The sequence below is a fragment of the Bos grunniens genome, chromosome 10 (genome assembly GCF_055505025.1).
Source record: "Bos grunniens cultivar Pamir isolate PY7600 chromosome 10, Bosgru_T2T1.0, whole genome shotgun sequence".
NCBI classification, from domain to species: domain Eukaryota; kingdom Metazoa; phylum Chordata; class Mammalia; order Artiodactyla; family Bovidae; genus Bos; species Bos grunniens.
The window spans coordinates 100,886,675-100,913,163 of record NC_141174.1 but is presented as its reverse complement, the minus strand read 5'-3'; the positions used below and the strand labels follow the sequence as shown (position 1 = coordinate 100,913,163).

Sequence of the window (26,489 nt, the reverse complement as noted above, 5' to 3'; positions counted from 1 at the left end):
AATTTGGTTTTCTGTCACTTGCAATGTAAGTATACAGATGAATCTCCATGAATTCTTTCAAAACCCAAAGCATTTGTTATTTCAGTGTATAGGGGCTCTATTGGTATTTTGGAAGGGACAATTCTTGTTCTGTGGGCAAACATCACAGGACACTTGGTATATCTCATCTCTACCAGTAACTGGACCGGACCTCACAATCACTGTGACAACCAAAAAAACCAAATCCTTAGATTTCTAAATACCTCTCATCTCCAAGAACCACAAATCTATTCCCTAATATTGCTACATATATCCATTTCTCACAGTGCATGCGTAAATGCACTTAACAACCACCTTAAAAGAAGTGGAATATAACACTCAAATATACAAATTTTATATAATAATCCAATTTTAATTAGTCATTCATGACTATCTAAATGACTGATTCAGTCCTAAGTATAGCTTATATCAGCTTTTGAGATAAGCAGTGCTTTAAGTCTGCTACTACTGTCTGAAAATTCTCATTCATTTAAGCTTACTTCTCTACACAATACTATCAGTATATGTCACTGACAATGTTGGTTACCTTCCCTGTAGCCATTCATCTAATTTCTTCCTAGACTGAAATGCCAGACATTGGTTTTTCCAGTCCCCTTGCAACTAGGGCATAAGTAATAGCCTCTTGAGAAACCTACATGCAGGTCAGGAAGCAACAGTTAGAACTGGACATGGAACAACAGACTGGTTCCAAATAGGAAAAGGAGTACGTCAAGGCTGTATATTGTCACCTTGCTTATTTAACTTCTATGCAGAGTACATCATGAGAAACACTGGGCTGGAAGAAGCACAAGCTGGAATCAAGATTGCTGGGAAAAATATCAATAACTTCAGATACGCAGATGACACCACCCTTATGGCAGAAAGTGAAGAGGAACTCAAAAGCCTCTTGATGAAAGTGAAAGAGGAGAGTGAAAAAGTGGGCTTAAAGCTCAACATTCAGAAAACTAAGATCATGGCATCTGGTCCCATCCATCACTTCATGGGAACTAGATGGGGAAACAATGGAAACAGTGTCAGACTTTATTTTGGGGGGCTCCAAAATCACTGCAGATGGTGACTGCAGCCATGAAATTAAAAGACGCTTCCTCTTTGGAAGAAAAGTTATGACCAACCTAGATAGCATATTGAAAAGCAGAGACATTACTTAGCCAACAAAGGTCCATCTAGTCAAGGCTATGGTTTTTCCAGTGGTCATGTATGGATGCGAGAGTTGGACTGTGAAGAAAGCTGAGCACCAAAGAATTGATGTTTTTGAACTGTGGTGTTGGAGAAGACTCTTGAGAGTCCCTTGGACTGCAAGGAGATCCAACCAGTCCATTCTAAAGGAGATCAGTCCTGGGTGTTCTTTGGAAGGAATGGATGCTAAAGCTGAAACTCCAGTACTTTGGCCACTTCATGCGAAGAGTTGACTCACTGGAAAAGACCCTGATGCTGGGAGGGATTGGGGGCAGGAGGAGAAGGGGACGACAGAGGATGAGATGGCTGGATGGCATCACTGACTCGATGGACATGAGTTTGAGTGAACTCCGGGAGCTGGTGATGGACAGGGAGGCCTGGCGTGCTGTGATTCATGGGGTCGCAAAGAGCTGGACACGTCTGAGTGACTGAAATGAATAAGGCCAAAATGAAATCTGATACAGGCTTTCTGTGAAAGGTTTCATCAAGAGATGAGAGGGCAAACTTCCTCCTGTCTTTGGTGGTTGTGTCAGAATGTGCTGCCTGGAGCAGAAAGAGAAACATGCAACTATGAAAGGATAAACCTGAGCGCAAAGGTCATCACACTACAGAGAAAGACGGAAAGCACTTGGATTTAATCTAGAAGGGAAGCCAGTCTGAGCATGAAACCCAAATGGGAGGACAAAGTTTAGAGGAAAACGGAAAAACAGAACCTCAGTCCTGACTAAGGACTGAGGACTAAAGGACTAAACAAAGCTAAGTTTATGAATAAACCACCCTTTAAACTAATCCTACCTATGCACTTGCCAATTACCTGAGCTAATACACTTCTGTTTTTAAATCCTATTTGCATCCTAACTGATACAGGAAATGGCTATGTTTAGGGGGAAGAGCGAAATCAAGACACTGCAGGAAATTTAAAGAAACTTTCAGAGACATAAGAGAATCAGGAACTATAAAGCTAAGAAACAAGAAATCAGATCATTTCATTCCTATAGAGTATATTTCAAAAGTGGCCTAAGAAAACCAAGGATGATTGAGATAAGGCCATTAGATTTGGTAATTAGATTGTCAAGATGACTTTTTAAAAAGCAATTTCAGTGCTGCAATGGTAAAAGAAGTCAGAGTGCAAAGGAAAGAATAATGTATACTTTTAAGAACTCCATAATGGACCAAACCCTTGGAAAGACATGTAACGCGTGTTAAACTCCGTTGATTACAACTCTGTGAGGTAAGTATAACATTCTGTGTTGTGCTGAGTCGCTCAGTCTTGTCCGACTCTTTGTGATGCCATGGACTATAGTCCACCAAGCTCCTCTGTCCATGGTGATTCTCCAACAAGAATACTGCATTGGGTTGCCACGCCCTCCTCGTATACCATTCTACTTTACAGATAAAGAATACAGCCTGAGCAGTAACTTGCCACAACCACACAGACAGTAATGGGTTTCAGTAGACTTTAAAATCAGATCTTTGAAGCTTAAAAGTAAACGTTCTTCCTACTATATCCCGTCATGGATCATAGCCTTGTTGCAGTAAAGGGGCTTGTGTAACTCAATGAAGCTATCAGCCATGTTGTGCAGGGCCACCCAAGACAGACGGGTCACAGTGAAGAGTTCTGACAAAACGCAGTCCACGGGAGGAGGAGACGGCACACCACTCCAGTATTCCTGCCGCAAGAACCCCACAAACAGTGTGAGGCAAAAAAAAACATGACACCGGAAGATGAGCACCACCATCAAAAGGTGTCCAACATGCTCCTGGGCAAGAGTGGAGGGCAGTCGTTACTAGTTCCAGAAAGAATGCAGTGGCTGGACCAAAGCGGCTATGACGCTCAGTTGTGCGGATGTGGCTGATGGTTAAAGTCTGACGCGGTAAAGAGCAATATTGCATAAGAACCTGGAACCTTAGGTCCATGAATCAAGGCAAATTGGATGTGGTGAAGCAGATGGCAAGAATGAACATCTTACGAATCATTGAACTAATATGGATGGGAATGGGTGAATGTAATTCAGATGACCATTATATCTACTACTGTGGGCTAGAATCCCTTAGGAGAAAGGGAGTACCCCACTCCAGTACTCTTGCCTGGAAAATCCCATGAACGGAGGAGCCTCGCAGGCTACAGTCCACTGGATCACTGAGGGTAGGACACGACTGATCGACTTCACTTTCACTTTTCACTTTCACGCACTGGAGAAGAAAAGGGCAATCCACTCCAGTGTTCTTGCCTGGAGAATCCCAGGGACGGGGGAGCCTGGTGGGCTGCCGTCTATGGGGTTGCACAGAGTTGGACATGACTGAAGTGACTTAGCAGCAGTCCTTATAGTCAACAAGAGTTCTAAATGCAGTACTTGGGTGCAATCTCAAAAAAAAAAAAAGAAAAAAAAAAAATCTCAGTTCGTTTCCAAGGCAAACTGTTCAATATTACAGTTATCTTAAGTCTATGCCCCAACCACTAATGCCAAAGAAGCTGAAGTTGAACAGTTCTATGAAGCAGAACTGCTGTAGTTCTCGAACTACACCTTCTAGAACAAACACCAAAAAAAGATGTCCTTTCCATCACAGGGGATTGGAATACAAAGTAGGAAGTCAAGAGACACCCAGAATAACAGGCAAGTTTTGCCTTGGAGTGCAAAAGCAGGGCAAAGGCTAATGGAGTTTTGTCAAAAGAACATGCTGGTCATAGCAAAGACCCTTTTCCAACAACCAAGAGACAACTATACACATGGATATCACCAGATGGTCAATACCAAAATCAGATTGATTATGTTCTTTGCAGCTGAAGATGGAAAAGCTCCACACAGTCAGCAAAAACAAGACCTGGAGCTGACTGTGGCTCAGATCATGAGCTCCTAATAGCAAAATTCAAGTCTAAAGTGAAGAATATAGGGAAAACAACTAGGTCATTTAGATATGACCTAAATTAAATCCCTTATGATTATACAGTGGAGGTGACAAATGGATTTAAGAGATGAGATCTGGTAGAGAAAGTGTCTACCGGATTCATAACACTGAAAGAGGTTCATATATTTGTATATGAGTTTATTGAAAGCGGTTCATATGTTTGTATATGAGTTTATATACAAAGTTCATCACCGTAAAGAGGTTCATAACATTGTATAGGAGGCAGTGACCACAGTACTCCGAAGAAAAAGAAATGCAAGAAGGTAAAGTGATTGTCTAAGGAGACTTTACAAAGAGCTGAGGAAAGGAGAGAAGGGAAAGGCAACGGAGAAAGCGAAAGATATACTCAACTGAATGCAGGGATCCAGAGAATAACAACGAGAGATAAGAAGTCCTTCTTAAACGAACAATGCAAAGAAATAGAGGAAACCAACACAATGGCAAAGACTAGCGATCTCTTCAAGAAAACTGGAGACATCAAGGGAACATTTCATGCAAGAATGGGCACCATAAAGGACAGAAATGGTAAGCACCTAATAGAAGGAGAAGATATTAAGAAGAGGTGGCACAAATACACAGAACAGTACACCAGTTGGTGTGGTCACTCACCTAGAGCCAGACATCCTGGAGTGTGAAATCAAGGGGCCTTAGGAAACATTACTACCAACAAAGCTAGTGGAGGTGATGGAATTCCAGTTGAGCTATTTAAAATTCTAAAAGATGATGCTGTTAAAGTGCTGCACTCAATATGTCAACAAATTTGGAAAATTCAGTAGTGGCTACAAGACTGGAAAAGGTCACAGCTTTCATTCCAATCCCAAAGAAAGGTAATGTCAAAGAAATGTTCAAACTACCATACAACTGTACTCATTTCACATGCTAACAAGCTTACGCTCAAAATCCTTAAAGGTAGGCTTCAAAAGAATGTGAACCTAGAACTTTCAGATGTACAAGCTAGGTTTTCAAAAGGCAGAGGAACCAGGGAGCAAACTGCCAACATTTGTTGGATCATAGAGAAAGCAACAGAATTTCAGAAAAACGTCTGCTTCTGCTTCACTGATTGTGCAAAAGCCTTTGAATGTGTGGATCATAACAAACTGTGGAAAATTCTTAAAGAAATAGCAGTACCAGACCATTTTACCTGCCTCCTGAGAAACCCATATGCAGGTCAAGAAGCAACAGTTAGAACCGGACATTGAACAACTGACTGGTTGCAAACTGGGAAAGAGTACAATAAAGCTGTATATTGTCACCCTACTTATTTAACTTATATACAGAGTACATCATGAGAAACGCTGGGCTGGAGGAAGCACAAGCTGGAATCAAGATTGATAGAAGAAATATCAACAAACTCAGATATGAAGATGATACCATAAGGGTATCATCTGCCTTCACTCTAAGGGCAGAAAGTGAAGAGGAACTAAAGAGCCTCTTGATAAGGGTTAAAGAAGAGCATGAAAAAGTTAGCTTGAAACTCAACATACAAGAAACTAAGATCATGGCATCTGGTCCCATCTCTTCATGGCAAATAGAAGGGAAAAAACTGGAGGCAGTGATAGATTTTATATTCTTGAGTTCCAAAATCACTGTGGATGGTGACTGCAGCCATGGAATTAAAAGATGCTTGCTCCTTGGAAGAAATTCTATGACAAACCTCAGCAGCATACTAAAAAGGAGAGACATCACTTTGCTGACAAAGGTGCATATAGTCAAAGCTATGGTCTTTCTAGTAGTCACAGACGGATAAGAGTTGGACTATAAAGAAGACTGAGTGTCAAAGAATTGAGAATTGTCGTGCTGGAGAAGGCTCTTAAGAGTCCCGGGACTGCAAGGAGATCAACCAATCCTAAAGCAAATCAACCCTGAATATTCATTGGAAGGATTGATGCTGAAGCTGAAGCTCCAATACTTTGGCCACTTGATGCGAAAAGCCAACTCACTGGAAAAGACCCTGATGCTAGGAAAGACTGAAGACAAAAGGAGAAGGAGGTGACAGAGGATGAGATGGCTAGGTAGTGTCACCGACTCAACGAACATAAATTTGAGCAAACCCCGGGAGATAATGGAGGACAGAGGAGTCTGCCATGCTGCAGTCCATGGGGTTGAAAACAGCTGGACCCCACTGAGCAACTGAACAACTATACCAGGCTCCTAGGATTAAAGAATAAAAATACAGTGGCACAGCAGGCTCAAAATTCAGACTGGCTTCTGTGAGTTGCACGGCACACAGCACTGTGTTTGGCAGCTCTGGCAAAGATATATTTAAGCGTGTATGTAGGCTAGAGAGAACGAGACTTAAAAAGGAGTGTTAATGGATAATTACTGAGAAAGAAAGATAGAGAGGGGTATCATGGACACATCTGGAGAAGGTTGCTCTTGAAGAAAAGGAAGGAGAATTCCTTCTTTTCAGAAAAGGGTAAGTAAAGAAATGATATCAGGATAGAAACGATTATACCTCCGATGTTTGAGATTTTTCTCAGGAAAGGAAAAGATAAAGTTACTTGCTATAAAAACTTTCATGAAGACAAAAAAAACCAAAAAACAAAAACACAACCGACATTAAAGATTTGGAAGATAACAGAACACTAATTGGTATGAAAACAAACCAAAATCCTCACACAACTGTCTCCTGTATCCTTCACGGATCAAAAAGTGATGAGGCCTGTTCAGAATTGGGCACTAAAAAGATAAACTGACATAAAGTTAAGTATTCTAAGGTATCAACGACAGGCTGGTAAAAACTGACGACCATGGGACCCTGGTGACAAGGGGAGGCAAATGCAAAGAGCAGTAGGCTAATGAATTGAATGAATTGAGACACAAAGATGGCAGGGCTCCTAAAGAAGAGGGGAAGAGAGAGAGAGAAAACAGGTTCCGTAAGTGTGGAAGAGTGGATTGTTTGTGGTCAGACAGGTCTTGACACAATGCCTCAGGCAATGAGCTACTGATTAGGGCTCAGCACTATCCTTTCAGCTAAAAGCACAGAACTGAGAGACAATCACCTCTAAAGACACGCAGTCCTTGGGTGCAGGAAACCAAGAGCCTTCCCCGGTGGCCCTAGTGGTAAAGAACACACCTGCCAGTGCAGGAGACTTGAGAGGTGCGGCCCAGCCCCTGGGTCGGGAATACCCTCTGGAGGAGGAAATGGCAACCCACTCCAACACTCTTGCCTGAAGAATTCCCATGGACAGAGGAGTCTGGCTGTCCACAGGGTCGCAAAGAGACGGACATGACTGAAGCGACTCAGCACAGCAACAAACAAGTGAGTGAGTTTGCCCGTACAGGAATCAAACATTTAAAATATCTCCTCTCCTTTTAAAATGAACAATTCTATCTCCAAATTTAAGAAATTCATCAAGAGGACAAAAGTCTACAATAAAGGTTAAGGCAGATGTGTGTCAGGAGGTAGAACGAGAAGTTAAATCTGTCAGGCCAATTGTAACCCACCTGTTAAAGATTTTTAGCACAGAATTCCAATAAGGCAACAACGGTTTGTGCTTTAGTAACTCTGGAGAGCACCTAGGATGGCTTCAAAAAAAGGATATCACTCAATTTAATTTTAAAAGGTCCACCTACTGCAATCTCAATGGACAAGCTATCATTTATATTCATAATCTCATGTTTTGCCATTCTGCTGCTCTTGACACATTATCCAATTATAGGAAAAAATGGGAAAAATCAGACATGGCAACTTCCTCCACTACTACATCCCTCCTTAACTTTGCGCTTTTTACACCATTAATTCTGACTACTCTTGCCCTAGTAATTAAAGAAGAAATGACACTGGCACAACCTAAATTTTGCAGAAAATATCAAGTACAATAAGGATCGTCAAGTAGTACTAATAACAATTGAGAATCCAAGAAATTTGATAAGTTTCAAGTTTAAAAAGCGTTTTCTCCATTTTAGTCCTTTCCAAATAAAACAAAGGGCTCGGACAACACAAGATTTTGAAGCTTCAGTGGACAATTTAGGCTAACAGTGAATAAAATAATCACTAAAATCACTGATCCCTTCTTGGGCTATTACATTTCTTACCTTCATAAAGCCTTCTTTTAAAACAGGACCACTTCTCAATTCTTTCCCTGGATCTAGTATACATATGTCCCCCCGCCCCCCCACCAAAGTTTAGAGACCTAAGACTTGCTGTAGTCAGAAAAGGATTAATTTAGATGAAGAATCACTTGCCGTCACTGGCACCATTCCTCAACTTTGCAGGAGTTCGATGGTCAAATTCCCAAAACCATCCCAGTCTCCTGGGGCCTGGATTCCCCCAACAAGATGAACAAAATCCACTGGCGTGGATAGCAAGCTTTTCTTTGTAAGTCTATAAGCCAGGGTAAGCTTTCCAGACAGTTAAAAGACTTCTCAAGGAAGCAAGAAGGTCGAAACCAGGAAGATGGGGAGGTGACTAAAACAGGCAGACGACCCACCCACCTAACGCAAAGGAGAGACCGCTTGCAAGGGTTGACGCTTCAGCAGGAGCCAGGAAAGGTTGCGGAGGGCGGCCGGCGCCGCGACCCCCAGCCCCTGGGTGCGAATGGAGGGCATGCAAAGCCAGGGGCCAGCCGAGGCCTGGAGCGGGGCGCGGAGAGGGGGCGGGACGTGGAGACAAGGGAGCGGCAGAGTCCGGCTGAGCACCACCAGGCTCTGAGCCACGGCGTGGCAAAGCCGAGAAAGCTTTGCCCAAAGAGGAGACACCGAAGCCTGCATCTTCACCCACCTGCCAGACGCTCGCCCCGCGGACAGAAGCACGGACGCAGCCCGGGCGCTTCCTCTCCTGCCGGACACAGCCCCTGCCGCCGCCGGAGCTCCGGGACCGGACAGCACAGGGCGGTACCGAAGCAGGCAAAGCGGCGACCGCACTCGAGCAGAGGGGTGTGTACATAGGGGTCGCTCAGGCTCGGGAAGGCAGCTCTGTGCTTGACCTTCCTCACCGGTGGCCAACGGCGCTCCCTGGGAACAGCATCCCGCCTCGGCCCGCTGCGCCCGGGCCTTCGCCCGCGGCTCCCCCCGGCAGCGGCCGGGCTTCCGGCGGCCACACCCCGCCCCCGCGCTACTCAGCCGCCGCCATCTTGTCGGAGGCGGGAAGACCGCACTGCGCAGGCGCGCGCCGAGGCTGCCGGCTCCCCGAGCCGCGCCGCGAGGGAATCGTAACGCGCAGGCGCGCTGCCAAGGCCGGCTTCGGCACCGCCGTCTGCTCTCTTGCACCGGTGCTGCCAGGCTTAGTGGGCCAGTCTCAAACTGTACTGCAGCCGAGTTAATAGACCCATCTGCGCACCCCACAGCCAGTCATTGTGTAAAAACCTATCTGTATGCCAGGTCCCGGGACAGGCGCTGGGGAAAGATTAGTAAAACGCGGCTCCAGCGCTAAAGGTGTTCCTAAGCTAGTGAAAAAGGACGGGAATGAACGAGTGATTTCCACAGTTCTTTTTACCTGCGCGCCACCTTCGCTCTTTTGCCCCTCCAATTTTAACTGAAAACACCTCTTCCAGGAAGTCCTCGCTCACACAACTGGGCCAGTTCTAACATCTTGCGTTACCTCTTTAAGCTTTATTTCATTCAACATAAATTCAACAAGTAATATTTGAGTTTCCTTTATATTCTAGATATGATTCTGGTTATAGCGATAAGGAAAATAAACTCATGGGACTTATATTTTAGGGGAGAGTATAAAACAAACAAAAAGAACTTTTAGAAATCAACAAAATAACGTTTGATAGTGATGAGGGATGGGAAGAGAAAAAAAACCACCAGAAGTTAATGTTGGGTGAGGGGTGGTACTTAGCGATCTCTCTCCAGAGATGACACTTGATCTGAGGCCTGACTGACCACAGGGGCCAGAAGTCATGAGAATCATCTGGGCAGAGTGTTCTCGACAGAAGAACAGCAAACGCAGCAAACCTCTCATTCTTGAGGTGGGAATGAGTTCAGGTCAGTTCAGTTCAGTCGCTCAGTCGTGTCCGACTCTTTGCGACCCCATGAATCGCAGCACGCCAGGCCTCCCTGTCCATCACACCGCATAAAGGACAGAAAGGATAGGTGATATGGTTGCCTGGGGAGGATATGAGGTTGGGGCAGGGGGAACAGGGGCAATTTAGGTAGGGCATTGAGCCCATGTTAAGAGCTGGATTTTTACTTCATGGTGGCCCCTCTATCTTGTTGACACTGCCAGAACTACTCCTCAAACACTTCTAGCTCCTGACTGCCTCATTGCACATGCTGATTCCACTTTCTTGAAGACACTTGCTCTTGTTCTTTACACATCTAGCTTCTCATCTTTCAGGTTTCAGTTTAAATGTCCCCTCAGAAAGGCCATCCTTCCTAAACTAAATATCCCACCTGCCCTTGCATTAGTCTCCACATTGCACCTGATCATTTCTTTTAGGGCACTGAACATATTTCTCAATTATCTATTCATTGCTTCTTCACCATTCAGTTCACTAAACTGAATTCCACCAGGGAGGGAAGATGTTTAACTTACTCCATGCCTAGCACCATGCCTGGCATGAGTGATCACTCAATATGTGTGCTGTTTTTAGGAATGTCCAGTTTGTCAGCACTTAAGGCAATGGCACCCCACTCCAGTACTCTTGCCTGGAGAGTCCCATGGACGGGGGAGCCTAGTAGGCTGCAGTCCATGGGGTCGCTGGGGGTCGGACATGGCTGAGCGACTTCACTTTCACTTTTCACTTTCATGCATTGGAGAAGGAAATGGCAACCCACTCCAGTGTTTTTGCCTGGAGAATGCCAGGGACAGGGGAGCCTGGTGGGCTGCCGTCTTTGGGGTCGCATAGAGTTGGACACGACTGAAGTGACTTAGCAGCAGCAGCAGCAAGTAGTCAGTGGTATACTACATTGTTTTACACTGGTTTTTAAACATAAATGCAAGTCATTTCCTGTTTATATACCCTTTGCTAGATTATAAATAAGAACTTTGGCAAAAGAGAGAGAGAGGAAGAGAATGAGATGAAGAGGAGGTGACGGGGTAGTGGGCAAAGATTGTATTTTGCATATATTTGCAGGACTGGGAGTGGAAGTCTTCAATTTAGTGAAGTACCTATTATATGTGTCCTGCATTCAGCTAGATACTTAATTCTCACTACAGCCTTGCTAGGTAGTTATCCTTAGTTTTATACATAGCAAACGAGAGAGATTAAGTCACTTGCCCAAGGTCCTACATTAAGAGACGGTGCCAACCATAAAGTTCATGCCCTTCCCTTCTAGAGAAACTGGATTTTGAGATGGGTTTATTTGGTGATTTGATTCTGTGTCATTCGCAGGCTTTTATTAGCCATTTCAGCCACTGCCATTTAAGAATCCCAATCATACTGCTGTTCTTGTATAGGATCTCAACAAAGGGCCTGATTTGAGATTGCTGTGATTTTTTTTTTTTTTTTCCTTTTGGACTAGGGCAGAGCTCATTTTACCATTTCCTTTTCATGTCTTTTTAAAATTTGTATTTTTTTAATTAATAATGTGTACACGTTTGATCAAAGGAAAAGAGATACAGAAAAATGGGTGCATTTCCTAAATGCTAGCTGCATCCCCTTGGTTAGGCTTGTTACTGTATGACTAACTCTTTCATCTAGGTCCCAAGTAGTACTTTAGACATCAAAGACAGTTCTCTGGCAAAGAGTGACATCCTCACCACAACAATAACTTATCCCATTTACTCATCAAAATTATACACCATCATTTCCCTCTAAACAGGATAGCTGGGACAAGAAAGGATAGGGCCGCTATCCTGTATCCAGGGCCATTCAGTCTTTAGATGAAGGCATTCAGCTTTTTTAATATCATTAACTCATGATAGCATACACTTGTCAATCAAACCCAGTTAGTCCATAAGCTAACCAAATAGTAGGTGGGAATACATACTTAAAAAGATTCTTCGATCTTCTACCCCACTGTAGTAGGACTCCTTCTTGGAATAAATTCTGGAATCAAAGCAATGTCTTTGGTTTCTCTGGTATGCTTTCCTCATGGTTACCATCTGTTATTGGTTAATCGTTCCCCCACTCCTCAAAAGATATGTTGAATTCCTAACCTCAAGTACTCAACAATATGAACTTATTTGCGAATAGGATAATTACACATGTAATTAAGTTCAAATGAGGTCATACTGGAGTAGGTGGACCCCTAATCCAATAACTAGTGTCCTTATAAGAAGACAGCCAAATGAAGAAAGAAACACACAGGGACAAGGCTGTTTGATGGCAAAGGCAAAGATTGGAGTCGTGCACCTGCAAGCCAAGAACACCAAAGACTGCTGGCTAGCCACCAACACTGAGAAACAGGCAAGTGAGGATTTCTCTACAGATTTCAGGGGAAATGCAGTCCTGTCAAAACCTTGCTCTCAGATGTATAGCCTCCAGAACTGTGAGACAATAAACATCCATTGTTTTAAGCTACCCAGTTCGTGGCACTTTGTTATAGCAGCCTTAGAAACTAATACACCCCACTGTCTCTTCATATGTGTGTGTGTGTGCGTGTATGTGTGAGGACTTGAAGTAGAGGAAAGAGACTCTCAGGGCTTGAAGCAGAGGAAAGAGATGGGGATGGGCTGCCCACTATAGTACTCTTTCCTGGAAGATCCCATGGGCAGAGGAGCCTGGTGGGCAACAGTTCACAGCATCACAAAGAGTCAGACATGACTTAGCATGCACACATGCATCCAAAATATCATTTCAACCTGTGGCGCTAAAATGCAGCTAGTGATGCCTTACTGGAGTGGGCTACCATGCCCTTCTCCAGGGGATCTTCCCAACCCAGGGAATGAACCCAGGTCTCTTGCACTACAGGAGGATTCTTTACCATCTGAGCCACCAAGGAAGCTCTCAGTTCAGTTCAGTTGCTCAGTCATTTTGACTCTTTGTGACCCCATGGTCTGCAGCACACCAGGCCTCCCTGTCCATCACCAACTCCTGAAGATTACTCAAACTCATGTCCACTGAGTCGGTGATGCCATCCAACCATCTCATCCTCTGTTGTCCCCTTCTCCTTCTGCCTTCAATCTTTGCCAGCATCAGGGTCTTTTCAAATGAGTCAGCTCTTCACATCAGGTGGCCAAAATACTGAAGTTTCAGCATCAGCATCAGTCCTTCCAATGAATATTCAGGTCTGATTTCCTTTAGGGTGGACTGGTTGGATCTCCTTGCAGTCCAAGGGACTCTCAAGAGTCTTCTCCAAAACCACAGTTCAAAAGCATAAATTCTTTGGCGCTCAGCTTTCTTTATAGTCCAACTCTCACATCCATACATGACTACTGGAAAAACCATAGCCTTAACTAGATGGACCTTTGCTGGCAAAGTAATGTCTCTCCTTTTTAATATGCTATCTAGGTTGGTCATAACTTTTCTTCCAAGGAGCAAGCATCTTTTAATTTCATGGCTGCAGTCGCCATCTGCAGTGATTTCGGAGCCCCCAAAAATAAGGTCTGTAACTGTTTCTACTGTTTCCCCATCTATTTCCCATGAACTGATGGGACCAGATGCCATGTTCTTCATTTTCTGACTGTTGAGCTTTAAGTGAACTTTTTCACTCTCCTCTTTCACTTTCATCAAGAGGCTCTTTAGTTCTTCTTCACTGACCTCCTCAGTCAGTCACTCCCATCAGGAAACTTCCATAAGCCTCTTATCCTTCTCCATCATAGGGCAAGCAGAATGAAAACCACAGTCACAGGAAAGTAACCAATCTAATCACATGGACCACAGCCTTGTCTAACTCAATGAAATTATGAGCCGTGCCATGTAGGGCTACCCAAGACGGACAGGTCGTGGTGGAGAGTTCTGACAAAACATGGTCCACGGGAGAAGAGAATGGCAAACCACTTCAGTATTCTTGCCTTGAGAACCCCAGGAACAGTATGAAAAGGCAAAAAGTTAGGTTCATCTTTCAGTGAACTCCCCAGGTCAGTAGGTGCCCAATATGCTATTGGAGATCAGTGGAGAAATAACTCCAGAAAGAAGAGATGGAGTCAAAGCAAAACCAACACCCAGTTGTAGATGTGACTGGTGATGGAAGCAAGGTCTGATGCTGTAAAGAACAATATTGCATAGGAACCTGGAATGTTAGGTCCATGAATCAAGGCAAATTGGAAGTGGTCAAACAGGAGATGGCAAGAGTGAACATCAACATTTTAGGAATTAGAGAACTAAAATGAAGTGGAATGGGTGAATTTAACTCAGATGACCATGATATCTACTACTGTGGGCAAGAATCCCTTAGAAGAAAAGTCATAGTCAACAGAAGAGTCCAAAATGCAGTACTTGGGCGCAGTCTCAAAAACGACAGAATGATCTCTGTTCGTTTCCAAGGCAAACCATTCAATACCACATAATCCACGCCTATGCCCTGACCAGTAATGCTGAAGAAGCTGAAGTTGAACGGTTCTATGAAGGCCTACAAGACCTTCTAGAACTAACACCCTCAAAAGCTGTCTTTTTCATTATAGGAGACTGGGATGCAAAAGTAGGAAGTCAAGAAACACCTGGACAAGCAAATTTGGCCTTGGAGTACATAATGACACAGGACAAAGGCTAATAGAATTTTTCCAAGAGAACGCACTGGTCATAGCAAACACCCTCTTCCAACAACACAAGAAAAGACTCTACACATGGACATCACCAAATGGGCAACACCAAGATCAGATTGATTATATTCTTTGCAGCCAAAGATGGAGAATCTCTACAGAGTCAGCAAAAACAAGACCGGGAGCTGACTGTGGCTCAGATCATGAACTCCTTATTGCCAATTCAGATTTAAACTGAAGATATAGGGAAAACCACTAGACCATTCAGTTCAATTCAGTTCAGTCGCTCATTCGTATACGACTCTTTGCAACCCCATGGACTGCAGCACACCAAGGCTCCCTGTCCATCACCAAACCCAGATATTACTCAAACTCATGTCCATTGAGTCAGTGATGCCATCCAACCACCTCATTCTCTGTCATCCCCTTCTCATCTCGCCTTTAATCTTTCCCAGCATCAGGGTCTTTTCAAATGAGGCAGTTCTTCGTATCAGGTGATCAAAGTGTTGGAGTTTCAGCTTCAGCATCAGTCCTTCCAATGAACATTCAGGACTGATTTCCTTTAGAATGGTTGGTTGGATCTCCTTGCAGTCCAGGGGACTCTCAAGAGTCTTCTCCAACACCACAGTTCAAAAGCATCAATTTCTTGGCGCTCAGGGTTCTTTGTACTCCAACTCTCACATCCATACATAACTACTGGTAAAACCATAGCCTTGACTAGATGGACCTTTGATGGCAAAGTAATGTCTTTGCATTTTAATATGCTATCTAGATTAGTTATAACTTTTCTTCTAAGGAGTAAGCATCTTTTAATTTCATGGCTACAGTCACCATCTGCAGTGATTTTGGAGCTCCCAAAAATAAAGTCTCACTGTTTCCACTGTTTCTCCATCTATTTGCCATGAAATAATGGGAATGGATGCCATGATCTTTGTTTTCTGAATGTTGAGCTTTAAGCCAACTTTTTCACTCTAATATTTCAATTTCATCAAGAGGATCTTTAGTTCCTCTTCACTTTTTGCCATAAGGGTGGTGTCATCTGCATATCTGAGGTTATTGATATTTCTCCCGGCAATCTTGATTTCAGCTTGTGCTTCATCCAGCCCAGGGTTTCTCATGATGTACTCTGCATATAAGTTAAATAAGCAGAGTGACAATATACAGCCTTGACGTAATCGTTTCCCTATTTGGAACCAGTCTGTTGTTCCATGTCCAGTTCTAACTGTTGCTTCCTGACCGGCAAATAGATTTCTCAAGAGGCAGGTCAGGTGGTCTGGTATTCCCATCTCTTGAAGAATTTTCCACAGTTTGTTGTGGTCCACACAGACAAAGGCTTTGGGATAGTCAATAAAGCAGAAATAGATGTTTCTCTGGAACTCTCTTGCTTTTTCGATGATCCAGCAGATGTTGGCAATTTGATCTCTGGTTCCTCTGCCTTTTCTAAATCCAGCTTGAACATCTGGAAGTTCATGGTTCATGTACTGCTGAAGCTTGGATTGGAGAATTTTGAGCATTACTTTGCTAGCTTGTGAGTGCAATTGTGAGGTAGTTTGAGCATTTTTGGCATTGCCTTTCTTAGGGATTGGAATGAAAACTGACCTTTTCCAGTCCTGTGGCCACTGCTGAGTTTTCCAAATTTGCTAGTATATTGGGTGAAGCACTTTCACAGCATCATCTTTTAGGATTTGAAATAGCTCAACTGGAATTCCATTATCTCCACTAGCTTTGTTTGTAGTGATGCTTTCTAAGGCCCACTTGACTTCACATTCCATGATGTCTGGCTCTAGGTGAGTGATCACACCATGGTGATTATCTGCGTCATGAAGATCTTTTTTGTACAGTCCTTCTGTGTATTTTTGCCACCTTTTCTTAATATCTTCTGCCTCTGTTAGGTCCATACCATTTCTGTCCTTTACTGTGCCCATTTTTGCATGAAATGGTCCCTTGGTATCTGTAATTTTCTTGAAGACATCTCTAGTCTTTCCCATTCTATTGTTTTCTTCTATTTCTTTGCACTGACCATTGAGGAAGACTGTCTTATCTCTCCTTGCTATTCCTAAAGAATTCCTAAAGAAGTTCTAAAAACTCTGCATTCAAATGGGTATATCTTTCCTCTTCTCCTTTGCCTTTCACTTCTCTTCTATTCACAGCTATTTGTAAGGCCTCCTCAGACAACCATTTTTCATTTTTGCATTTCTTTTTCTTGGGGATGGTCTTGCTCCCTGCCTCCTGTACAATGTTATGAACCTCCGTCCATAGTTCTTCAGGCACTCTGTCTATCAGATCTAGTACCTTAAATCTATTTCTCAGTTCCACTGTATAATCGTTGGGGATTTTATTTAGGTCATACCTGAATAGTCTAGTGGTTTTCCCTACTTTCTTCAACTTAAGACTAAATTTGGCAATGTGGAGTTCGTGATCTGAGCCACAGTCAGCTCCTCATCTTGTTTTTGCTGACTCTATAGAGATTCTTCATCTTTGGCTGCAAAGAATATAATCAATCTGATTTCGGTGTCACCCATCTGGTGATGTCCATGTGTAGAGTCTTTTCTTGTGTTGTTGGAAGAGGGTGTTTGCTATGACCACTATGTTCTCTTGGCAAAACTCTATTAGCCTTTGCCTGCTTCATTCCATACTCCAAGTCCAAATTTGCCTGTTCCTCTGGGTGTTTCTTGCCTTCCTATGTTTGCATTCCAGTCCCCTATAATGAAATGGACAGTTTTTTGGGGTGTTATTTCTAGAAGGTCTTGTAGGCCTTCATAGAACCTTTCAACTTCAGCTTCTTCAGCATTACTGGTTGGGGCATAGATTTGCATTACCGTGATATTGAACAGTTTGCCGTGAAATGAACAGAGATCATGCCTTCGTTTTTGAGACTGTGCCCAAGTACTGCATTTTGGACTCTTTTGTTGACTATGACATTTCTTCTAAGGGATTCTTGCCCACAGTAGTAGATATCATGGTCATCTGAGTTAAATTCATCCAACCACTCCATTTTAGTTCTCTGATTCCTAAAATGTTCACTCTTGCCATCTCCTGTTTGACCACTTCCAATTTGCCTTGATTCATGGACCTAACATTCCAGGTTCCTCTGCAATATTGCTCTTTACAGCATCAGACCTTGCTTCCATCACCAGTCACATCCACAACTGGGTGTTGTTTTTGCTTTGGCTCCGTCTCTTCATTCTTTCTGGAGTTATTTCTCCACTGATCTCTGGTAGTATATTGGGCACCTACAGACCTGGGGAGTTCATCTTTCAGTGTCCTATCTTTTTGCATTTTCATACTGTTCATGGGGTTCTCAAGCCAGGAATGCTAAAGTGGTTTGCCATTCCCTTTTCTAGTGGGCAACATTTTGTCAGAACTCTCCACCATGACCCGTATCTTGAGTGGCCCTCATGGTTCATAGTTTCACTGAGTTAGACAAGGCTGTGGTCCATGTGATTAGATTGGTTAGTTTCCTGTGATTGTGGCTTTCAGTCTGTCTGCTCTCTGATGGAGAAGCATAAAAGGCTTATGAAAGCTTCCTGATGGGACAGACTGACCGAGGGGGATATTGGGTCTTGTTCTGCTGGGCAGGACCATGCTCAGTAAATCTTTAATCCAATTTTCTGTTGATGGGTGGAGCTGTGTTCCCTCCCTGCTATTTATCTGGGGCCAAACTATGGTGGATGTAATGAAGATAATGGTGACCTCTCTCAAAAGGTCCCATGCATGTACTGCTACAGTCCGTGCCCCCAGCCCTGCAGCAGGCCACCACCGACCCATGCCTTCGCCAGAGACTCCTGGACACCACAGGCAAGTCTCCTGTGGGGTCGCTGTTCCTTCCTCCCTGTTCCTAGTGCACAAGGCTCTGTTGTGCCCTCCAAGAGTCCATTTCCCAGTCCTGTGTAAGTTCTGGCAGCTCTGTGGTAGGGTTAATGGTGACCTCCTCCAAGAGGGCTTATGCCATCCCCACACCCAGAGCCCCTGTCCCTGCAGCAGACCACTGCCGACCCGTATATCCACAGGAGATGCTCAAACACAATTCTGTCCCAGTCTCTGTGGGGTCCCTGGGTCCCTGGGTCTCACAAGGTTTGTTTGAGCCCTCTGAGCGTCTCTGGTAGAAATTAGGTTTGATTCTAAATGTGAATTCGCCCCTCCTATTGTCTTGCTGGGGCGTCTCCTTTGCCATTGGACGTGGGGTATCTCCTCACAGCCGCTCTAGCGTCTACCATCTTGCTGGGGTACCATCAGACTGTGATCATGGGGTGTCTCCATACCACCATCCAGCGAAGCGCAGCTGCCGTGCTTGACCTTGGACCTGGGGTATCTATTCACAGCTGCTCCAGCGAAGTGCAGCCAGTGCTTCTGACCTTGGACGTGCGGTATCTCCTCTCAGCAGCTTGCTGTTCCAGCTCTGTGCAGCCACTGCTTGCAGCTCCTGTGACCTAAATAAAATCCCTTATGACTATACAGTAGAAGTGAGAAATAGATTTAAGGTACTAGATCTGATAGACAGAGTGCCTGATGAAGTATGGATGGAGTTTCATAACATTGTACAGGAGGCAGGGAGCAAGACCATCCCCAAGAAAAAGAAATGCAAAAATGAAAAATGGTTGTCTGAGGAGGCCTTACAAATAGCTGTGAATAGAAGAGAAGTGAAAGGCAAAGGAGAAGAGGAAAGATATACCCATTTGAATGCAGAGTTCTAAAGAATAGCAAGGAGAGATAAGACAGTCTTCCTCAATGGTCAGTGCAAAGAAATAGAGGAAAACAATAGAATGGGAAAGACTAGAGATGTCTTCAAGAAAATTACAGATACCAAGGGAACATTTCATGCAAAGATGGGCACAATAAAGGATGGAAATGGTATGGACCTAACAGAGGCAGAAGATATTAAGAAGAGGTGGCAAAAATACACAGAAGGACTGTACAAAAAAGATCATGATGCAGATAATCACGATGGTGTGATCACTCACCTAGAGCCAGACATCCTGGAATGCAAAGTCAAGTGGGCCTTAGGAAGCATCATGAACAAAGCTAGTGGAGGTAATGGAATTCCAGTTGAGCTATTTCAAATCCTAAAAGATGATGCTGTGAAAGTGCTGCACTCAACATGCCAGCAAATTTGGAAAACTCAGCATTGGCTGCAGGACTGGAGAAGGTCAGTTTTCATTCCAATCCCTAAGAAAGGCTAATGCCGAAGAATGCTCAAACTACCACACAATTGCACTCATCTCACATGCTAGCAAAGTAATGCTCAAAATTCTCCAATCCAGGCTTCAGCAGTACATGAACCATGAACTTCCAGATGTTCAAGCTGGATTTAGAAAAGGCAGAGGAACCAGAGATCAAATTGCCAACATCTGCTGGATCATTGAAAAAGCAAGAGAGTTCCAGAGAAACATCTATTTCTGCTTTATTGACTATCCCAAAGCCTTTGTCTGTGTGGACCACAATAAACTGTGGAAAATTCTTCAAGAGATGGGAATACCAGACCACCTGACCTGCCTTTTGAGAAATCTGTATGCAGGTCAGGAAGCAACAGTTAAAACTGGATATGGAACAACAGACTGGTTCCAAATAGGGAAACGAGTACATCGAGGCTGTATATTGTCACCCTGCTTATTTAACTTATATGCAGAGTACATCATGAGAAACGCTGGGCTGGATGAAGCACAAGCTGAAATCAAGATTGCCGGGAGAAATATCCATAACTTCAGATATGCAGATGACACCACCCCTATGGCAGAAAGTGAAGAAGAACAAAAGAGCCTCTTGATGAAAGTGAAAGGGAAGTCCTACATCTGAATAAATTTGAGTATTAAATATTTAGGTAAATAGCAAAGAGATTGAACTATTTCTCCAAAGCTGAGAGGAACATTCTAGAGTGAAAACCAGAATATGTATTTCAGATATTTCAATTCTGTTTCAGCTTGGACAAGTTAAAATAGGTACTTGTTTTCTAAAATAGGTACTTATTTCCTCCTCGAACCCATTACTGGTCATTCCTTGTTGACGGTGTTCTATCCTTTAAACCCGAGTTCTCCCATGGGCAGTGTGACAGGGTTTGCTGGACTCACACCACATCTTCCTCATCAGATACATACATGAGGGCAGAGCCCATGACTCATTCTTTGTATCTATCCCCTACAAATTTCTTGAACTGGAAGCACCCAAATAAACAAGATCAGCAAAATTTGATCATTTTAGAACTTGATGAAAACCATGAATATCCATTATACCATTCTTACTGCTTTGGTGTATAATTGGAAATTTTCATAATAAAAAGTTTTAAAAAAGACATCCAAGAAACTTCTGCTTCAAGATAGCTGACTAAGTACAAGTGTTTATGTCCTTGTCTCTGAATCCCAGTAAAACGTCAGCAGCAAGGCTTAATTTTCAATTAAACTAAGGAGGGTTAAATTTCCAAGGCCCCCATTTACACACGCCCTTTCCAAGGTCCTGGAAGGTGCCTTAGCAATATGTTCATGTGTTTGTATTTTTTCTCCTCTATCACAGTTCTCCTTGTGTCTGGTAGTATTAGAGTGGTTGGAGTAATTTTGAGTTCCAGTTAAAGGGAAGTTGAGTTTGAGATACAAGTTGTTAGAATTGAGTGGGAGGATATTTATATGATTCACAGTCACTTCTGTGAGTAGCATTTTATTGTTAACCATTGCTGTAGAAGAATAGCTTCCAGCTATCTGCCTCCGGCCCACTGTCTGCTCTCCTAGATTGTAACATCAAGGTTCAGGGCCAGAGGCTGTGTGGCAATCTGAACACAGCCTATGTCATCTGTACCAGAAGTATGTATGGAGCCAGAAGCTAGTTTGTGGGAAATTATTCCAAATTTTATAATTCCTATAAATGAAACCTAATAGAAGCATCCCCAAATGTGACTACAATCTTAAAAAAATGACAAATTGTCAAGCTGGGGAAAGAAAGAAAACTATCAGCAATAAAAATTTTTTTGATCAACCATACTTATAAAGACTGAATGATCTGTTCAGTTGATACAAATATGATGAAACAACTGTCACATGCCAAAAAAAGAAAAGAGCATCTACACAAAAAGTGTAAGGAAAAAGTATTATAGAAATTATATCAGGTAGTAAAATAATAAGGAGAAGGCAATGGCACCCCACTCCAGTACTCTTGCCTGGCAAATCCCATGGACGGAGGAGCCTGGTAGGCTGCAGTCCATGGGGTCGCTAGGAGTCGGACACGACTGAGCGACTTCACTTTCACTTTTCACTTTCACGCATTGGAGAAGGAAATGGCAACCCACTCCAGTGTTCTTGCCTGGAGAATCCCAGGAATGGGGGAGCCTGATGGGCGCCATCTATGGGGTAGCACAGAGTCAGACACGACTGAAGTAACTTAGCAGTAAAATAATAAACCTATTATGTTGTTTCTTGGATTTTGTGATGTTTGTTGATTTTATGTTAGCATTCCAAAATGTGTAATTTGTTGTGGTTCTTTTCTCATTCTAAATAAATACTTACTTTCGTACTTAAGTTGTATTCACATTTTATATTTTTTCTCTTACACAGAGACAGAAAAATTCATCTCCTGTAAGACATGGATCCCTGATTATAACTGGGGACTTCAACATCTCTCTCTCAGCAACTGATAGAACTAAAAATCATAAAATGAACAAAGATATAGAAGACCTAAACAGTACAATCAAATAGGATCTAAATGACATTGATAGAACACTCTACCCACAACAGCAGAATGCACATGTTTTTTTTCTTCAAGCACCAATAATAGACCAAATGCTAGGTCAGAAAACAAATGTTAACACATTTAAGGATTGACATAAGTATGTTCTCTGACCTTTATGGAATTGAATTAAAAAGCAATGAAAGGCAACAGGAAATTTTCCAAATACTTGGAAATTAAACACCACACTTTAAAATCATACCTTGTTTGGATTGCCTGGCAGTCTGTTGGTTAGGACTCTACTTTCACTGCCAAGGGCCTAGGTACAGTCCTTGGTTGGGGAATTAAGATCCCATAAGCCACACCAAAAACAAAACAAAACAAAACATACACACACACACACACACACATATATACCTTGTCAAAGAAGATACAAAGAAAATTTTAAAAAATAAACAAAAAATAAAAAACCACAGAACTGAATGTAAACAAAAATACAGCATATCAAAATTTCTGGGTCACAGCTTAAGTAGTACTAAGAAGGTAATTTACACATTAAATATCACTCAGAAAAATGTGACATATTACATTAGGAAAGTCTCATATCAATAACCTCAAGAAGTTAGAAAAAAAGAGCAGAAATCAAACATTGGAAAACAAAATAAAATAAGAAATGCAACAAAACACTAGTTAAAAGAGTGCAAAATAATAAGGGAGAAGACATAAATCATCAATATCAGTAATGAAACGGCTTATCATTATAATTTCTATAATCTTTAATAAGGGAATATCACAAACTTATAATTCAACAACTTAGAATAGACCAATTCTACAAACTACCAAAGCTCAAACAAGATGAAATAGAGTAGTCCTATAACCATTGAAGAAATTGAACTTGTCACTGTAATTCTCTGGAAAAAGAAATGGAGAAGACTTCTCTGGTGGTCCAGTAGTTAAGAATCCGTCTGCCAATGCAGGGGACAGAGGTTTGATCCCTGGTCCAGGAAGATCCCACATGTGTGGAGCAACTAAGCCCGTGTGCCAGAACTACTGAAGCCTGTGAACCCTGGAGCCTGTGCTCTGCAACGAGAGGAACCACAGCAGCGAGGAGCCCGCACAGCACAGTGGCGAGAAGCCCCTGCTCACTGCAACTAGATAAAGCCGGGGGCCAACTGCTGTTGTTGCTGAGTCACTTCAGTCGTGTCCGACTCTGTGCGACCCCATAGACGGCAGCCCACCAGGCTCCCCCGTCCCTGGGATTCTCCAGGCAAGAACACTGGAGTGGGTTGCCATTTCCTTCTCCAACGCATGAAAGTGAAAAGTGAAAGTGAAGTCACTCAGTCGGGTCCGACTCTTAGCGACCCCATGGACTGCAGCCCACCAGGCTCCTCCGTCCATGGGATTTTCTAGGCAAGAGTACTGGAGTGGGGTGCCATTGCCCGGGGTCAATAAGTGTTCATAAAAGGGAAGGCATCCGTGAATGTTAAGAATGGGAGAGTGTTCCATCAGTTTGTGAGAGGGAGGAAGACTGCAGTGAAGGATCACAGCAGAGGTAGTTGCTAGTACTTTCTGGAGAAGTCTAGCAACGATACAGGTTAGCTAGTCATAGTTACAAGCAGAAATGGGAAATGGAGCACTGTGGACACTAGTATTTCCCAACCATTTTTTTCCCCCAACCATTTTTATGTCATGGCACATGTGGAAAATAATAGTATGTGTAAGGAATGGTCTTAAGAAAGTAATTCTCAGATCACCAAATTTCATGACTTTCTTTCTAAAACTGATTTACCTGAGAAGGCATCCTGTCTTATACATACTGGTTCTTTGTCAACTCCATTTTCACAATAGCTCTCCCACCACTTTACCAAAGAGAAACAAGCATTTCTCAGAGATTCATTGCCATGAATGCCAAGCAAAAGAATAATTTAACATTAATTAATGCTCTATTAATGTCCCCAGTCTGTCTCAGTAGGACATTGATTTCTAACAAATTTTACTTTTTGTGCTAGTAATTTTTCTTTAATCAATGAGAATAATTTTAAAACACATTACCTTATGCTTATAAAAATAAAAGTATAAGAAATAATTAAATTTGTTTCTAGCAGAGAAATATGATAGAATTATTAGTGATTTTCAGACACTTCCACTTCTAGATAAGACGAAGTAACATGTACCAGGCACACCCTCAAGCATTAAACAACCCCAAGCTGGGAAAAATATATGAAGCAATGGTTTTGTCTTTTTGTTTGCTTTGAGGTGCTGAACACCTGGCAGTAGAGAACAATGAGCCCTGAAAGGCAGGAAGCAAGTACCTTAGATGTTTCTCTTGCTTGTTTGCTCTGAGGAGGCCAACTGCCACGCTGTGAGAGGCCCTATGCAGAGGTCTAGATGGCAAAGAACAGAGGAGGCTCCTGCCCAAAAGCTAGCAAAGTACTGAGGTTCTTTGTGCAACAGGTCACAAGGAAGGTAACCCCCCAGCACTCATGTGAGTGAGCCTGGCAGTGGGTCTTCTCCCATCAAGCCTTCAGATGCTACTACAGCCCTGGCTAACAGCTTCACAGAAAGACCCTGAACAATAGTGAAAGGAAAGTTGTGCCCGACTCTTTGTGACCCTATAGACTATACAGTCCATGGAATTCTCCAGGCCAGAATACTGGAGTGCGTAGCCTTTCCCTTCTCCAGGGGATCTTCCCAACCCAGGGATCGAACCCAGGTTTCCCACATTGCAGGCAGATTCTTCACCAGCTGAGCCACAAGGGAAGCCCCCTGAGTCAACTAATTCATAAAGCACGCTCAACTTCCTGACCTATAGAAACTGTGAAATAATAGCTATTGTTTTTAGCTGCTAATCTTAGAGCAATTTGTTACACACCAATAGATAAATTCAGGAAGACCGACCCCAAAGAGATGGGATCAGTTTCATTTCTAACACTGCTGCAACTGGTCAAAGAGCAAGCTTAAAATTCTTTATCACATAACTAATGACACATTTTAATTATTTTCCTTCTATTTCTTGTACCTGTTTCAACTTTTCATTCATGATAGAATAAACTGCCCTTTTTCTAAGCTGCATCTATTCTTTAAAGTTTTCCAACTAAAGTGATTAAATATAATAAAGTAAGCAGCCAGAGATACTTGCTTTTCCATCTAATGATAGAAAAAAAAGAAAACACTCCATCTGGGTAGAATTTGATAATTAGCCATATCCAGTTCCTGGACATCTGGCTTTCAAATGAAACTGAACATGGTAATGTCTGTTTCCCAGGGCATTCTTTTTACTGAAAATGCAACTTATTGTTTTGGTCTTTAAAAAGATAACATCAGTACACTTTAACATATCAAGTTAACAAAGATTTGTCTCAGTTCTTTTTACATATTACCATCGTGTTACATATTTATTATAGAAAATTTGAAAACTACAGAAAATTACAAGGAAAAAAAACTCACCATTTAAGATAATTGTTCACATTTTTATGAAAATCTTTTCAGATTTGGCTTTAAAAATAAAAGGAATTTCAGAATAACAATATTTTCCGTCAACAACAAATTCTCATTAAGGGCACAATATTTTAATGGATGAAATTTAATGAAGAATGTCAAACCATTTATTCCACTGAAATTCATATCCATTTTCTCATACAGTTTAAAGTGTGGCTTATGACAATGGATATTTTAGCCCTGACAATCAGTCTGAGTAGCTCAGGAAAATATCTCATAAGGCTAGAGCAGCCCTGGCAGCATATTGAGGGTAGCGGGGCTCAGAGAAACAACACATGTCTCACCCGCTCTCCCTTCATGCTGCCTCTGCTGCTACAGAATCTGTGGAAGGGGGGAAGGGCTCGTGGCCTTGCACTTGAATCCTTAATGGACTGGAACCAACTCAAAGAAGTGCCAGAGAACTGATTGTTAAATTTCAGGAGTTTTGTGAGCTAGCTCTAAAACAAAGTCATTATTAAAAATTAAAGGATATAAGCTTTCAATTAAATAAATTCTATTCAAAGCTAAGGTCATAAATACATACAAGTCATCATTTTTAATCATTTATGTTTTGCTGGTGCCTGTGCAAAATCACTGCTGATGTTGATTGTAGCCATGAAATTAAAAGACGCTTACTCCTTGGAAGAAAAGTTACGAGCAACCCAGATAGCATATTCAAAAGCAGAGACATTACTTTGCCAACAAAGGT

General features: G+C 42.6%; 1 protein-coding gene across 18 annotated transcripts in view; it reads right to left on the bottom strand.

The window, feature by feature from the left end:
• The window catches only part of APC (APC regulator of Wnt signaling pathway), a 351,744-nt gene that overhangs the window by 122,328 nt on the left and 202,927 nt on the right, over window positions 1-26,489 (bottom strand). For 6 of the 18 annotated variants that reach the window (XM_086323301.1, XM_086323308.1, XM_086323311.1 and 3 more), the window contains exon 1: window positions 8,846-9,224. The exons of 2 other annotated variants lie outside the window; for them this stretch is intronic. Coding sequence is in view for 8 of the 16 variants with exons in the window: in XM_086323307.1 (XP_086179433.1) it covers window positions 8,846-9,010 (165 nt within the window). In the remaining 8 variants the exon portion in view is untranslated. Of the gene's footprint in view, window positions 1-8,310; window positions 8,536-8,845; window positions 9,225-26,489 lie in introns of those variants that run through there. 10 more of the 18 variants (XM_086323307.1, XM_086323313.1, XM_086323322.1 and 7 more) reach the window with 3 other exon arrangements.